General features: G+C 34.5%; 1 protein-coding gene across 1 annotated transcript; it reads right to left on the bottom strand.

Moving 5' to 3' along the window:
* Window positions 1-4067: 4067 nt before the first annotated feature.
* Window positions 4068-11058, bottom strand: LOC127706733 (beta-hexosaminidase-like). Its single transcript, XM_052211390.1, has 8 exons — window positions 11022-11058; window positions 10707-10732; window positions 9367-10101; window positions 8555-8828; window positions 7913-8192; window positions 6023-6205; window positions 5419-5467; window positions 4068-4492 (listed from the first exon to the last, which is right to left on the bottom strand). The coding sequence occupies exons 1-8, from the start codon at window positions 11056-11058 to the stop codon at window positions 4409-4411; spliced, it is 1668 nt and encodes a 555-aa protein (XP_052067350.1). The 3' UTR covers window positions 4068-4408.
* Between the last annotated feature and the right edge of the window lie 3827 nt (window positions 11059-14885).

Below are 14885 nucleotides of genomic sequence, written 5' to 3'. Positions count from 1 at the left end.
CCACATACAAGACCACTTGCTTATAATATATTATTACAAATTCCATCTAATCATTATCCCATCATAAGTGTATTTGCACTCCAGAAAAGTAGTTGGGGCAGACCAAATTCAGTCCAGATATTGCAAGCATTGAAATCAAAGGCTCCGCAACAAGTGCAGTCATACTTATTCATCCGGCTAATTGTAAATGATTTTGACACAGAAACAAACCCTGGTCCTAGGTGGCCATGTGGAACATGTCAAAATGCTGTTACATGGAAACAAAAAGCACTTTGTTGTGACAGTTGTGATGTTTGGTATCACATTGATTGTCAAGGAATGTCACCTCAACACTATGGCTGTATGAATGCCAGTAACATCAGCTGGAAATGCATACAATGTGGTATGCCCAACTTCTCAACTAGTCTGTTTAACCACTCGACCATTGAAACATCAAATCTATATGACACATTGAATGATAACTCAGTATTGGGGAGCCCAGGTGCTCCAAAAGCCACATCCTCACCGATACCTAAACAATGTAAAAATAAAAAGAAACAGCGTACTACAAATAAAAACAGAAAACCTATTAGAGTTCTTAACATTAATTTCCAGTCCATTCGAAATAAAAAACCAGAACTTCTACAATTGATAGACTCTGCAAAACCAGATATCATCCTTGGTACTGAAACTTGGCTTGACAAAAACTCATCCTCGTTCGAATACTTCCCAACAGATCTTTATAACATCTATAGAACTGATTGACCACCAAGTAAAAACAACCAAAACTATGGAGGGGTATTACTTGCAGTCACCAAAGAATTTATCAGCACAGAAATCCAAGAACTAAAAACTGACTTTGAAATCATTTGGGCACAAATAAACATATCGGGTGCAAAAAACCTTCTGGTTGGAAGTTATTATAGACCACCTTCAGATGATGGGAACTCCATAAAACAATTACACTTATCATTAAGTAGAATAAATCAAACTTCAAACAGTAACATATTAGTAGGTGGCGATTTCAATCTAGGCCCCATTGACTGGTCTGTCCCTGAGGTAATACCAGGGAAACCAGATCAAGAACAGCATAATTCACTTTTAGAACTACTATATGATCATAATTTACACCAAATAGTTAACATACCAACACAAAATGAAAGAATCTTAGACTTAGTGCTCGTCAATAATCCATCTAACATTTACAAGGTCAGTACACTACCACCAATTGGCCTTAGTGACCACGACATTGTCTATGTAGAATCTGACATCTGGTTACGCAGGGTGAGAGAAAAGCCTAAAAAATATTAAAATATAACAAAGCCAACTGGAGTAACATCTAGTAAGATCTAGAAAAAACATACAATGATCTACAAAACCTAGAGGACAAAACAAATGTAAATGATATGTGGAACACATTTAAAACAAATCTTACACAATCAGTGGAAAACAACATCCCACACAAGTTCTTAACATACAAAAACAGACTACCTTGTATTCATAACAACCTCAGGAAAATGGTAAATAGAAAAAATAAATTATATTATAAAATGAAACAAAACATCAAGTATGCAGACAAGTACAAACATCTGAAAAAACAAGTACAAAAAGAACAGAGGGAAGCATATTGGGGTTATATTGAAAAAATGATATTGGATCTACCCATAAATGAACCAGACCAACCATGTAACAATCAGTCAAAACCTAAAAAACTGTTTTCCTTTATAAAATCACTGCGCACAGATAACACCGGTGTAGCTCCTCTGAAAAAAGAAGGACAGTTAATAGCAGACACAAAGCAAAAGGCAGACATCCTCAACACACAGTTCCAATCAGTGTTTACAACCGAATCAAATAACAGCATTCCAGACAAAGGTCCAACCTCACACCCAACAATAACACCTCTAGAAATATCACTACCAGGTGTCAAGAAACTTCTACTCAACATAAAACCACATAAGGCAACTGGCCCAGATAACATCAGTGGCAGAATATTAAAAGAACTCAAAGATCAAATAGCTCCAATTCTTACACTAATCTTCAAAACATCACTTGAAACTGGCATAACACCAACAGACTGGAAACATGCCAATGTGGCACCAGTATTTAAAAAAGGGGAAAAATACAAGCCAGAAAATTACCGCCCAATATCATTGACATGTATTTCCTGTAAACTTATGGAGCATATCATCACCAAACACATCATCAACCACCTTGAAAAGAACAATATACTGTATGACCTCCAGCATGGCTTCCGTCAGTCACGATCATGTGAAACCCAACTAATTTCATTCATCCAAGAGCTTGCAGCAAATAACAACAACAACACACAAACAGACTTAATTATAATGGACTTTGCCAAAGCATTTGACAAAATCCCTCATAAAAGACTTCTCTATAAACTGAACTATTATGGTATTCAAAATGAAACACTAAACTGGGTCTCTGCCTTCTTAAATGACAGAACACAAACAGTTGTCCTGGATGGAGAGTCATCTGACCTGGCTCCAGTCACCTCAGGTGTCCCTCAAGGCACAGTTCTGGGCCCAGTATTATTCTTGGTATACATCAACGACCTACCAGAATACTTACAATCCAGTAAGCTCAGACTGTTTGCCGATGACAGTATCATCTACAAAACCATCAAATCTCAAAGTAACAGTGATGAACTCCAGTTAGATTTAGATGCAGCTGCTAGGTGGGAACAAGACTGGTTGATGGCTTTCCATCCAGACAAATGCACAGTCCTTACAGTATCACAAAAGAAAAAACAGTTTAAACATGACTATATCCTTCACAATCACAAACTTGAACTAGTCTCTTCAGCTAAATATCTGGGCATTACACTACAAGCAAACTTAAAATGGTCAAAAAATACAGACAACATCATAGCTAATGGAAACAAATCTTTGGGCTTCTTAAAAAGAAATTTAAAAACATCATGTCAGAACATCAAAACCCAGTCATATCTGGCACTAGTTCGTCCTAAGCTTGAATATTCACGTTCAGTATGGGACCCTCACACAGCTGAACAAACCTCTAAAATTGAGATGGTCCAAAGACGAGCTGCCAGATATGTCTGTAACAAGTACCATAACATCAGTAGTCCTACAGACATGATAAACTCACTAAACTGGCCCACGCTACAAGAAAGAAGACTACGCACAAGATTGATAATGTTCTACAAAATAGTACATCAAATCGTAGCAATCCCATCTGCTATTCTCATACCATCAGACAGTAGAACCCGCAAAAATCATAGTTTCACTTTCAGACACATTTCTACCAAAAAAGATACATATAAATTTTCATTTTTTCCGTACACCATTACTCAGTGGCATTTACTACCAGTCCACACAGTCGCTGTAACCACAGTCGACACTTTCAGAGAACAGCTTACACCAACTGTTCTCCACAAATTCATTTAACTCATTATTAGCCTATGTACATAGTTTTAATCACAATTTAAAATTCTTACGCACTCCAAATTCATTTTCAATTATTTTTGTGTTTTTGTAAATATATATATAGGCCACGCAGCGCAAACAGTATATAATCTTCAAATAATGAAGGACTAATGAAAACCGAAAGAAGATAACACTCGAAATTGGTCCGACCTCTTTCCACACGGAATTCAAATAATTCTAGTTTGTCAATCGGTTGACTGCTAATAATGCAAAATACAATTATATTAAAAGTTTTTACAATCAACAAAACACAATGATCGTTTCTTTATTTCCCAATGTAAATGAAATGAAACAAAAAACATCTTATATCACAAAAAAAAAAAGAGGAGAGAATTCAATATTTCCGGATCTACTTGTGGTCCAACGTAGATATGTCTGATATCGCGGAAGGAAAGATTAACACGGCAACCAGAAAGGCATTAAAGCACTGCCTTTAAAAAAACCTGATCCCTTCTGCATTTTGACCAGCCCCCCCCCCCCCCCCCCCCCCCCCCCCTCCCAGATACAAAATGATAAGTCCCTAAATGGCATAAAGTTGAAAATTCATAGAACTTGTTTTTCAAAAGTACAGAATATTCGTTACAAAATGATAAACCTGAAAATAATAAAACAAAAACGTAATCATTTTTTATAATTTTTATTCACATGATTTATGAACATTACAATCACCACAATTACACATGTTTGAAGGCATACACTCACATGACCATAGATGAAACACTTTTATGACCATGATTAATGAGCAATGAAAACCGGATGTCGATTGTTCAGATTCGTCATGTCTACTTTGACACATTTAATGTCCAATTATTTGACAAATTGTTGAAATCGCAAACCCAGAACACATAATGAGGCTTGTTTTGACACTTAAAAGCAAAAAAAAAACCACTACAACGATTAAATTGATAAATTTTGTGTCAGAGAAGAGCTCAAGCAGCACAGAGGTAATATGTTTGGATATTTTATCCTGCACGTGGACCACGGATTTGTTGTGGAGGTGTCCAGTATCCAGCATCAAATAGTCTTTGTTGTAGAGATTTCGATTCCTGTAATAATAGAAAAACATGTTAATTGTATGTAATATACATATATAAGAAGGAATCACTCAGATACATGGCTGATTTGACTGACAAACGAAATTAAAACATAGTAACTTTACCAAAAACGAGAATGTTCTGTGTTCTTATATAATTTTATATTGTTTTTAATAAATTGTGAAATAAATATAAACTTGATCTCTAGTAGGCTTATTGGATTTCTAAGCCTATACATCTCTTTTTTCATTTTAGTATCAAAATAAGGACGGTTGTGGTAATGTGCAAATGAAACAACTATCCGCTTAAGTCTTGAGGACAAATATGCAAAAATATATAGGTTACTGTATGACCTTCAACAATGAGCTAACCGTATAGACGTCTATTTAAGTCCCGGAACAACGAAGTGTGAAACAATTCAAAAGATAAAACCAATGACCTGATTTTAGCTTGCTTGCATCAAACAAATAACAGTTATGACAGACTGCAACGAACGAAAAACGGCTTAACTAGTATGATTATCCACTATATATCACGTACAGATTTTGGTAATAACACTGTTACTGTTCTTAAACCTCTTACTTTTAGTACAAAATGTACCCCTGAGTCATAATACTATTATGAATCGTAACTAAAAATAAAAAATTTCTTGCCCGGTAGCAGTTTTTGATCTTCAATGCTCTTCAACTTCGTATTTTATTTGGAGTTTTACTTTTTTTTTATTCGAGCGTGACTGATGATGCTTTTGAAGATGAACGTCTGGCGTAAATCCTGGTATTTATGATGAGTGTATTACTATATTTGTATTAAAACTTAATGCACAAATCTTCATTCGGTATTCCTGGGAACCTCGGAGGTTTTGGTAAATTGTGATAAATAATAAATAAATGGAAAGCACTGTGTGTATCTTATTTTAGGCTGCAGTAATTGGTACTTACCTCAACTTTTAGAGTTGTTACTTTGCTAAATTTAGTCGTATCATTATTTCTGAAAACAGAACAATAAAATTATATTAAGGGGTGTAACTATCATGTTTATGTTTACAAACAAAAATTTCATGCAGTTTACCAATTTGTGATAAAACCGTTAACAGAGAACCCGGGAAGGAAAACATATTCTATTATAAAACTTTCTGCTTATATTTTAAGCATCTTTCTTGTTTTCGTAGCATTTCATGGAAAACCTACTTTAAATAGTAAGAAGTCGGATTAAGAGTCGATTCTACATCTTCTAGGCAGACTCAATTTTGCCATTCAATTAAAGTATGAGTAAAACGAGAAGTAGGGTAAACGTCAATGAGACAGCAACCCAACGACAAAATTAAACCAAAATGTCAATTATTAAATCTAATTCGTCCCGAGTTGTGAATAAAGTTAAAACAAATATTTACAAAAAATTCTCCAAACAAAAAGGAAATAAGTATTAAGATAAAACACAAGACAACCACTGTATAATGCCCTTCATACACGGCAGCTTACACCCTTATCAATCTTGGCAACTAGTTACTTGCTATGAAGAAATGGTATCAAAATAAAGTTTTACCTTGCTCTAAATTTAAGTTCAGTCATCTTTAAATTTGAAATATCTGTTGCTGGTTTGATATCTTGCCATTTATTTTGTGAGATCACTTGCTGTGCAAATGCTGGATATGACCTGTCCGTTTGTAAAATTTTTCTTGCTTTGCCTGGTTTCCCATTTACGGCTGGTTCATTGACGGTTAGGATTCTGCAAAAACAAATAAGTAATAATACAAATTATTCTGTTAAAACTGTAAATACATAAACACTCCTTCTTACCTTGCACATGTATACCAAATGTTACAATTAGACGATTGAAACAACAAACCAATAACTCAATAAAAAAGAGTTAATGGCATGCGAAAAAACAATTAATATGTGGCGAACACAATCAACACTTAACATGTGGGGCACACAATCAACACTTAAAATGTGGCGAACAGAATCAATACTTAACATGTGGCAAACACAATCAACACTAAACATGTGGCGAACACAATCAATACTTAACGGCGAACACATTCAATACTTAACGTTTGGCGAACACAATCAACATTTAACATGTGGCGAACACAATCAATATTTAACATGTGGCGAACACAATCAGCACTTAACCTGTGGTGAATACAATCAACACATAACATGTGGCGAACACAATCAACACTAAACATGTGGCGAACACAATCAACACTAAACATGTGGCGAACACAATCAATACTTAACGTGTGGCGAACACAATCAACATTTAACATGTGGCGACCACAATCAACACTAAACATATGGCGAACACAATCAACACTAAACATTGTGGCGAACACAGTCAATACTTAACGTGTGGCGAACACAATCAATATTTAACATGTGGCGAACACAATCAAAATGTAACGTAGCGAACACAATCAACACTTAACATGTGGCGAACACAATCCACATATATAACCTGTGGCGAACACAATCCACACTTTAAGATGTGACGAACACAATCAAAACTTAACATGTGGCGAACACAATCGACAATTAACATGTGACGAACACAATCAGCACTTGACAAGTGGCGAACACAATCAGCACTTAACATGTGGCGAACACAATCAGCACTTAACATGTGGCGAACACAATCAACACTTAAAAAAATGTGGCGAACACAATCCAAATTTAACATGTGGTGAACAAAATCAACACTTAACATGTGACGAACACAATTAACACTTAACATGTGGCGAACACAATCATTACTTAACATGTGGCGGACACAATCAATACTTATAACGTGTGGCGAACACAATCAACATTTATCATGTGGCGAAAGCAATCAGCACTTAACATATGGCGAACACAATTAGCACTTAACATGTGGCGAACACAATCAACAATATATATGTAATAGGATCTTAAATATAAAACAGAAAGAAGAAAATAAAATGTCTTAATCAAGGAATGATTATCATACACGAAACGTCCATCATCCCACGTTACTAAACTAACAAATTTAGATCAACCAAAGCAGGAGTTTGAACAATAAAAGATCGGTATATCCAAAAATAGTAGAGCAGACGACAACTTAAGATACACTAAGATAGGTGTATTGAAAAAACAAGAGAGGACGACAACTAAAGACTAACTTATGTAGGTGTATTAATAAAGTACTACTACTACTAGGGGGTGTTTAAAGACCTTGACTACCCATGAGGGTCTCTCCCGTTCGGTATTAAAAAAACAACAAGAGCAGACGACAACTAATGATAAACTAAGGTAATGAACCACAAATATAAGACGGATTGTGATCCTATCAAAACTTGGAGGAGACAACAAAAAACCTTAAACAATCCTATAAACATAACTGAAAAATTAAAAAAGCCTCAATAAAGACGTAAGTACAATGTACAGCACATAGGTCCATGTTTAAGAAAATTACCTTGCTCCTGGAGGAGGCATAAATGGCTGAATACCATGGTCTGCCAACCTATCAAATTCCTTATGTCCAATAATACTCAATAGTTCAACAAGATCTTTTTCTTGGGCTTCTAAATCAGGTCTTGGGAAACCACGTCGGAGGTTTATTCTTGGTTGGTAAGTGGACTCCCATGGAGCTTTATGCCATGCCCTTTCAGCAAAAGCGATCAACCTTGGCATAAGTAGCTGAAATAAATGTTCTTCACTTCTGATTTTTGTAGTCCATACCTGGGTTTGCATTCCTAGAAATAAAGAAGATATAGAATTAAATAGATACAGATTTGCCGTCTGAAAAATAATGACCAATCATTATATTTACTTTCATTTATTATCCCAATTAGTTTGTATATGACCAATGAACTCCTAGATAATTATAAACTGTTACCTGTCGGAAACAATCGAAAGTACCTGCACTTGCAATAAAACCATCGTTTTTTCCCTAAATGAATTTGCCAGTGATTGCAAATTGTGGATTTACAGAATCAACCAATCAAATCTTTGTTCAGTTTGTTTGTTAACACCTGATTAAAATTCTGGTCACTGTTGAAATTTCTCAAAACCAGGATAAGCCTTTAAATCATAAACTAAGTATCATAAATCTTACCTTTCAAATTAGAATATATTCTATCTACGAGTGCTTTTCCAATTGGAAAATCACAATAAATGTCATCCAAGCAACCATAGTTTTCCATTTCATCAGTTCTTGTAGAAACATAATTAAATTTATCTGGTCTGAAGTTACAGCAGAAGTTATCTGGAGCATAGCCAAAGATCTTTGATATATTGATGTATCTTGTAGCCCAATAATCGCCAGGAAGACTTGGATCAGGTTCACTCACGTGATCTAAAGCCATGAAATTCGAGGGCGACAGAATTACCTATCAAAAACAAACATATAAAAATTAATCATCATGTGTTGCTTGATGCTGCCTTTTTTTTTAACTTTCGCCCTAACACATTGAATCAGAATATGTTTTCACTCTTGAGTTTTGATCTGCAACCTATGACGTTCCATTTCTGGAGTTAATGTAACGCGTCGCCAGTAAACTGAATTTGCAATCATCTAATCACCAATTGATGCATGCAAATTTTCAAATAATTTACTATTATCTCCATTTTGATGCAATTGTAAGAAAAAATCGCTAAATGATACATTTCAAAATCAGATACACGACATCTGTGCATGCCTGCTTAAATCTGACCATCAAACGTGAAGTTGTTGACCTGAAATTTGAGGTATTTGCCAATCAAAACGAACGTCACAAACGAAATTGCATTATAATTCAAGATAGTACTTGCACATTTTGAAACTATCTTTATCTTACATTTCAGTTATATTTTTATAAAATGTTGGTAAATTGAAAAGATTGTAAAATAGAATAAAAATGATTACTTGAAAATACTATATACACTTACATTATAACTGTTGTTGGCGAAAACAAATGCTCTCTTTAGCAAGGTATCTGTCTGAGTATTTCTTGTTGTAACATAAATTTCGACTTCCTTCGGAAAACGTGACCTCGAAAAGGGTGTGAGTGGACCACCAAGCGGATCCAGTGTTGGGAAAGCGACAAAAAATTCTTCATATGCTCCTAAGTTAACTCCATTAGCTCTTGCTAAGTTAGCCAAGTTCGTGGTATAATTGACTTTAATTCTCATCCATGGATCGGGATCGACTATTCCTAAATCAACGCAGTATGTAGAATTAAGCCATGCAGCTCGTGGAGAATCATCACCACCTACATTGAACAGTTTAAGGGGATGACCAGCATCTTTGTGGTAAGCTTTTAATGTTTTAATGATACGGTCAAGGAACCTATATGTTGATGGCATACATGGATTTATAGCATTATCACTATACAAACTGTCACTCAAATATAATGGTGCATTGGTAACGTCCATTAGAGCCATATCGTAATTTTTTGTACGTTTAGAATATGCATTCATGGCCACAATAGCAGCGCGTGCCCGATTAGCCATATTTATTGATGGAATTATTTCAATGTTTCTAAACTTTGCTGCACGTAAGATGTCAATATAATCCTTTTGAGTGTAGTATCCTGATCCTGTTCCGTTCCCGCTAGGATCTGAACCAAGTTGGGAAAATAAACATTTTGTTTCATTAACGTCGTGGCATCGTCTTCCGCCAATCTGGGGAAAAAACAACATACTTTTGAAATTGATTTATCATTTTAATTTGGTTTTTTTTCAAATCAGATATAATTTGATCATTAAGGTGCTTATTGATATAACATAGGAATCTATTACACTAATCGATAAATTGGTTTTGGTTTCATGTTTTGGTTCTTATTCTTGGTTGATTCTGCCAATAAAATGTGTTTAGGTTTAAAATTTCCAAATTAATTGCGTCTATCTGATCGAAGAAAGATTCGGGATCGTGCATATATTACATTCAAGGTTCTACCACTTAAAAATAAAACATCGCAAAAATATAAAGAGTAATTGGCATTTATTTTTGACTTTTTCTGATAATTAAAGTAAGTATATACTACTAGAATAAATCCAACACCTTAGCCAAAGAAAAAAAACCAACTGACTGAAGATTTGAGAACAAATACTGATATCGTAGATGCAGTATATCGAAATTCTTATGCTTGTTTTTTTTTTAAGAATCGTGTTAACCTTAAATTAAAGGTAAATTTGGCTGCCTTTTAAACTGATCGTTCATGTGTCCTCTACATGATAGGTACATCAATAAGTTCGAACATTCCCGGCCCTGTATGCATGCTACTTACATCAGTTAGTTCGGAAATACACGGCCCTGCATGTATGATACTTACATCAGTTAGTTCGGAAATACCCGGCCCTGCATGCATGATACTTACATCAGTTAGTTCGGAAACACCCGGCCCTGCATATACGATACTTACACCTGTTAGTTAGGGAATACCAGTCCCTGCATGAATTCGCATCATTTAGTTCGGATAACCCGTCAAAAATGATACTTAAATCAGCTGGTTCGGTAATACCAGCCCCTATATGTATTCGCATCAGTAGTCCAGAATAAAATCGTCCAAAAATAATACTTACATCAGTTAGTTCGGGAATACCTGGAACTTCTATGCGCCATCCTTCTTCATCAGCCATATTTAACTGTAATTTGTTAAGCTTGTACATTGCCATTACTTCCAAAAGTTTCATCACAGTCGACTTGTTAAAAAAGTTTCTGGCAACGTCCAGTTGTATCCCCCTGTATTCAAATCGAGGTCTGTCAACAACTCTCATGACGGGTAATGTACTTCCGGTAGCCATTAAACTCAGGAATGTTTGGATTCCGTTGTGAATTCCACCTAATGTACTGCCAACGATGAATACTCTGGCTGGTTTTGCTGTGATTTGTAGACCATAACCTTCCGGACCTTGATTATGTCCAGGGTTGAGTGATAACTGTATGACATTTGGAGCGTTATCTTTTTTATTGACGATTTTCATATTTGCCAGTGGTGATTCTACAAATCACAATAACTGAATTATTATTTTATATCAATACTTATAATATTGTGCATAATATATATCACTTGAATATCAACTTTTTATATAATTATATAGGGTAGTTTTCTAACCTTACTACAGAGTAATTTACCTTACCAATTTCTAAATTTGTTTAACTTAAGATGTCTACTTGTTGAGCACACGAGACTTGAACAAGCTATAAAAGCTATTTAATCTGACACATATGATATGTTTTGTAAAGCAATCATCCTGGCAATGTTATGCCAATGCAAAGTACTATGAAATATGCGTATGACAACCTCCCTTTTAAAACGTCCTCTACCAGTAACTGTACTGCTACAATGGTAGTAACACATTTACTACAACTGTTGGGGCGGAGGACATCTAGAAATTTTGTTAACAATGGATCATATATGTAGCGGAAAATATATTAACTTAAATGTATATTAAATGAAAAATGTTACCATTTAAAGGAATATAAGGTGGAACTAGCGCATATTCAATATAAAACTATACCCATTATTTTCTAGTCAGTAGAAGTCAGTAGAATATCAAGTAATTTAACTGACTATTGGCTGTAATATGATTGTGACACAGTAATAACATAAACGGTACCAATTTGTCTGCACCAAAGCGTATCTATGTTCCATAACACCACCATGCAATGGTACTAATTTGGAATTGATAGCGTATTCGATTCTAAAACTATAACATGAAACTGCTGCTCAGCATATGTTAAAAAAGAGAACATTAGGGAAAACCATGGTGTAATTATTCGGAACAGCAAATAGTTTCCGCACTTATACTTTTAAAAGAAACGTACAGCATATAATGATATTATGAAGCGTGATCAACGTTAGACCAGTATACCCCTCCTTTGGAATTGGGAAAATGATTAAAAATATATATGTGGATCACATTACCATCATAATCATTCATTAAATTTGAAGAAAAACTAACATAAGATTCGTAATATGCAGCAAGTATCATGAATTACATTTTAAATCGAACAATATTTTATGTACGTAATAAATAAACCATAAGAACATTAGGGAATACCATATGCACTTACTCTTGCTTCTAAGATAATCAGCCATCCCTTGTAGAATAGGTCGTCCGTTGGTGTCAATTGTCCATGTATTATCAATGTTGATGCTCCCTTGCTTCGTTTCTGTCCTCAATGGTGTTGGTAAAACTTTGTGTTTGACTTCTTCTTTGCTGGAAAAATTGTAACCGTTATATCTCTCCCATGGCGTCAGCGGAACGCTTTCAGCATCATTAGGAATGTTTCTCATGAACTTTGGAAAATCATCAAGAGGAGACACGTACGACAAATCGTTGTCTTTGGTGTTTTGCAATATAGCTGTGTGGGTATTATTTGCAAGGTAGAAGTTTGGAAACATGTCGAACTTGCTTACGGCCCAATTGGAGGCTAGGAATGAAATATTTCTTCGCTCTCCGGGTTGAAGGGGTAAAAAGTGGTACAAGATGTTTTCGCCATTATATGGTTCAAACTTGAACATGCAGCCTTTGATATGACTTAGAGTAACGTTTCCAGAAAGAATGAGCCCACCACCTGTGTACTGGTTTGTTGATGCATTGAAGTACACCGGTTGTATAAGAGTATCGTGACAGAAGAAAAGAGACCAGCCATCACGTGGTATAGATTCTGTACCGGCATTTTCTAATGTAATGTTTGCATAGTATGAAACTGTTCCATACATAAGTATTCCATTCCTGACAACATCATATCGGACTTTCAGTGTTTTCGACAATTTGTCCAAATCTAGAGAAGACACGGACGCTGAAAATAGAAATTATTTACTTTTATTACTTTTAACTAGTGTTATTTACTCATGGTCATGATAATTCAGAACAAGATACTAGAACTATTATATTTGATGCGCCACATGCAATTTCATTTTTTTTCTTAAATGATATTCGAAATCAAACTACTTGAATGGATAAGTTAGCACGGGTTGAATAGTGTAAAGCCAAAATAAGCGACGGATTTATATAATATCTGTTCAATTACAAAATCTATAATATTTGTGTCCGTTTAAGCGATATTGCGTATGTCGATTGTATGTAATTACGCAATTGATCGTATTGTTTTGTGTAAAATATAAAAGAAGTAAATGTTTTCTTCTAAATACAAAACAAATGTATTATAATAAGATGATGTTGTATGACTGCAAATGATACAACTATCCACACGAGACATATTGTAAGCAACTGAAGTCTATTATATTAAACCCTGATATAAACTACAATTTGTTTATGTTTTGATTAACTGTTCGCAAATACAAATAAGATAAAAAGATATTCAAACATCATAATTTTTTAATAAACATGGAGCTGTCACAGAAATTGACTGATGGCGAGCATTTGATGGGTAATAATTGAATATGAATGTCATGTGATACTAAAAACCATTTTGTCATGTGATTCTTTAATACTTGTTATGTTGGTAATAAATGGACATCAAACATAAGTCTTAATCACGACGACAATAATTTGTCTTTATAATTTGATGACTTAACAATATTTTTGTGTAATTGAGATGTATGGTTACATGTAGCACCAGGGGGCAGAGTATGTTCCTCTTGTCATTCGTATAAAACATAAGCAATAAAACTATAATCTCATTTTTTTCCTTAATGAAATGGATCATAATAAAGATGTTAGTTAGACCATAACATAAAAAAAAAATGATGAACGTTGTTTAAAATCAGATATTTTTGGCCTTGGTTATTATGTTGATATATGTAGCTACCATTTGATTACTTTGCCGACAAAAATAGCTAATCGTTGTACAACTTAAACTTATTTCCACTTATCAACTAAGTTAAAAGAATAATTTACTAGCACAGCTATAGATGGCGGTTATAAATTTATAGTATTGTCAAGGGAACGTCCATTTCCTTTCTATACAGTCAATACAGTCTCACGTCATTTAAATAAAACTCTTTATAATAAAAATTATCTGAAATGACATCATTTACTCTTATGAAGCATCTGGGATAATATTTGAGTTTTTGACCATTCCAAAGGCTTTTTTTCTCTTTTATTATTGTATTATTGTATTGTTGTTTTTAAGTTTTTTCTCTTTTTTATATCCAAAAGTTGGATTAATGACATGATTTTATGCAAACTTTATAGCCTGGAACCCTGTTCTACAGTGATGCACAAAGCAGAGATTGCGTCAGGATCCAAGGCTACTGTGACTTCAAACAAAGTGGATTTTTCATACTCAAACCTCTCTTTATGAGATTTACTTTCAGTTAATGTAAACTATGAATTCACATAGATACAACAAAAAAGAAATAAAAATGTAAAAAAAAAAATCGAACAGAAAAGGAATAGAACGCAGTACATTGGTGTTTATGAAACAAATAGGCATCATGCAAATAAACATTTTTCTTAGCACCAATCAAGCTGTCATTTTCAATTTAGTGTGC

Source organism: Mytilus californianus, unplaced genomic scaffold (genome assembly GCF_021869535.1).
Source record: "Mytilus californianus isolate M0D057914Y unplaced genomic scaffold, xbMytCali1.0.p SCAF_6, whole genome shotgun sequence".
NCBI lineage: Eukaryota > Metazoa > Mollusca > Bivalvia > Mytilida > Mytilidae > Mytilus > Mytilus californianus.
This window is presented reverse-complemented; position numbering and strand designations above follow the sequence as displayed.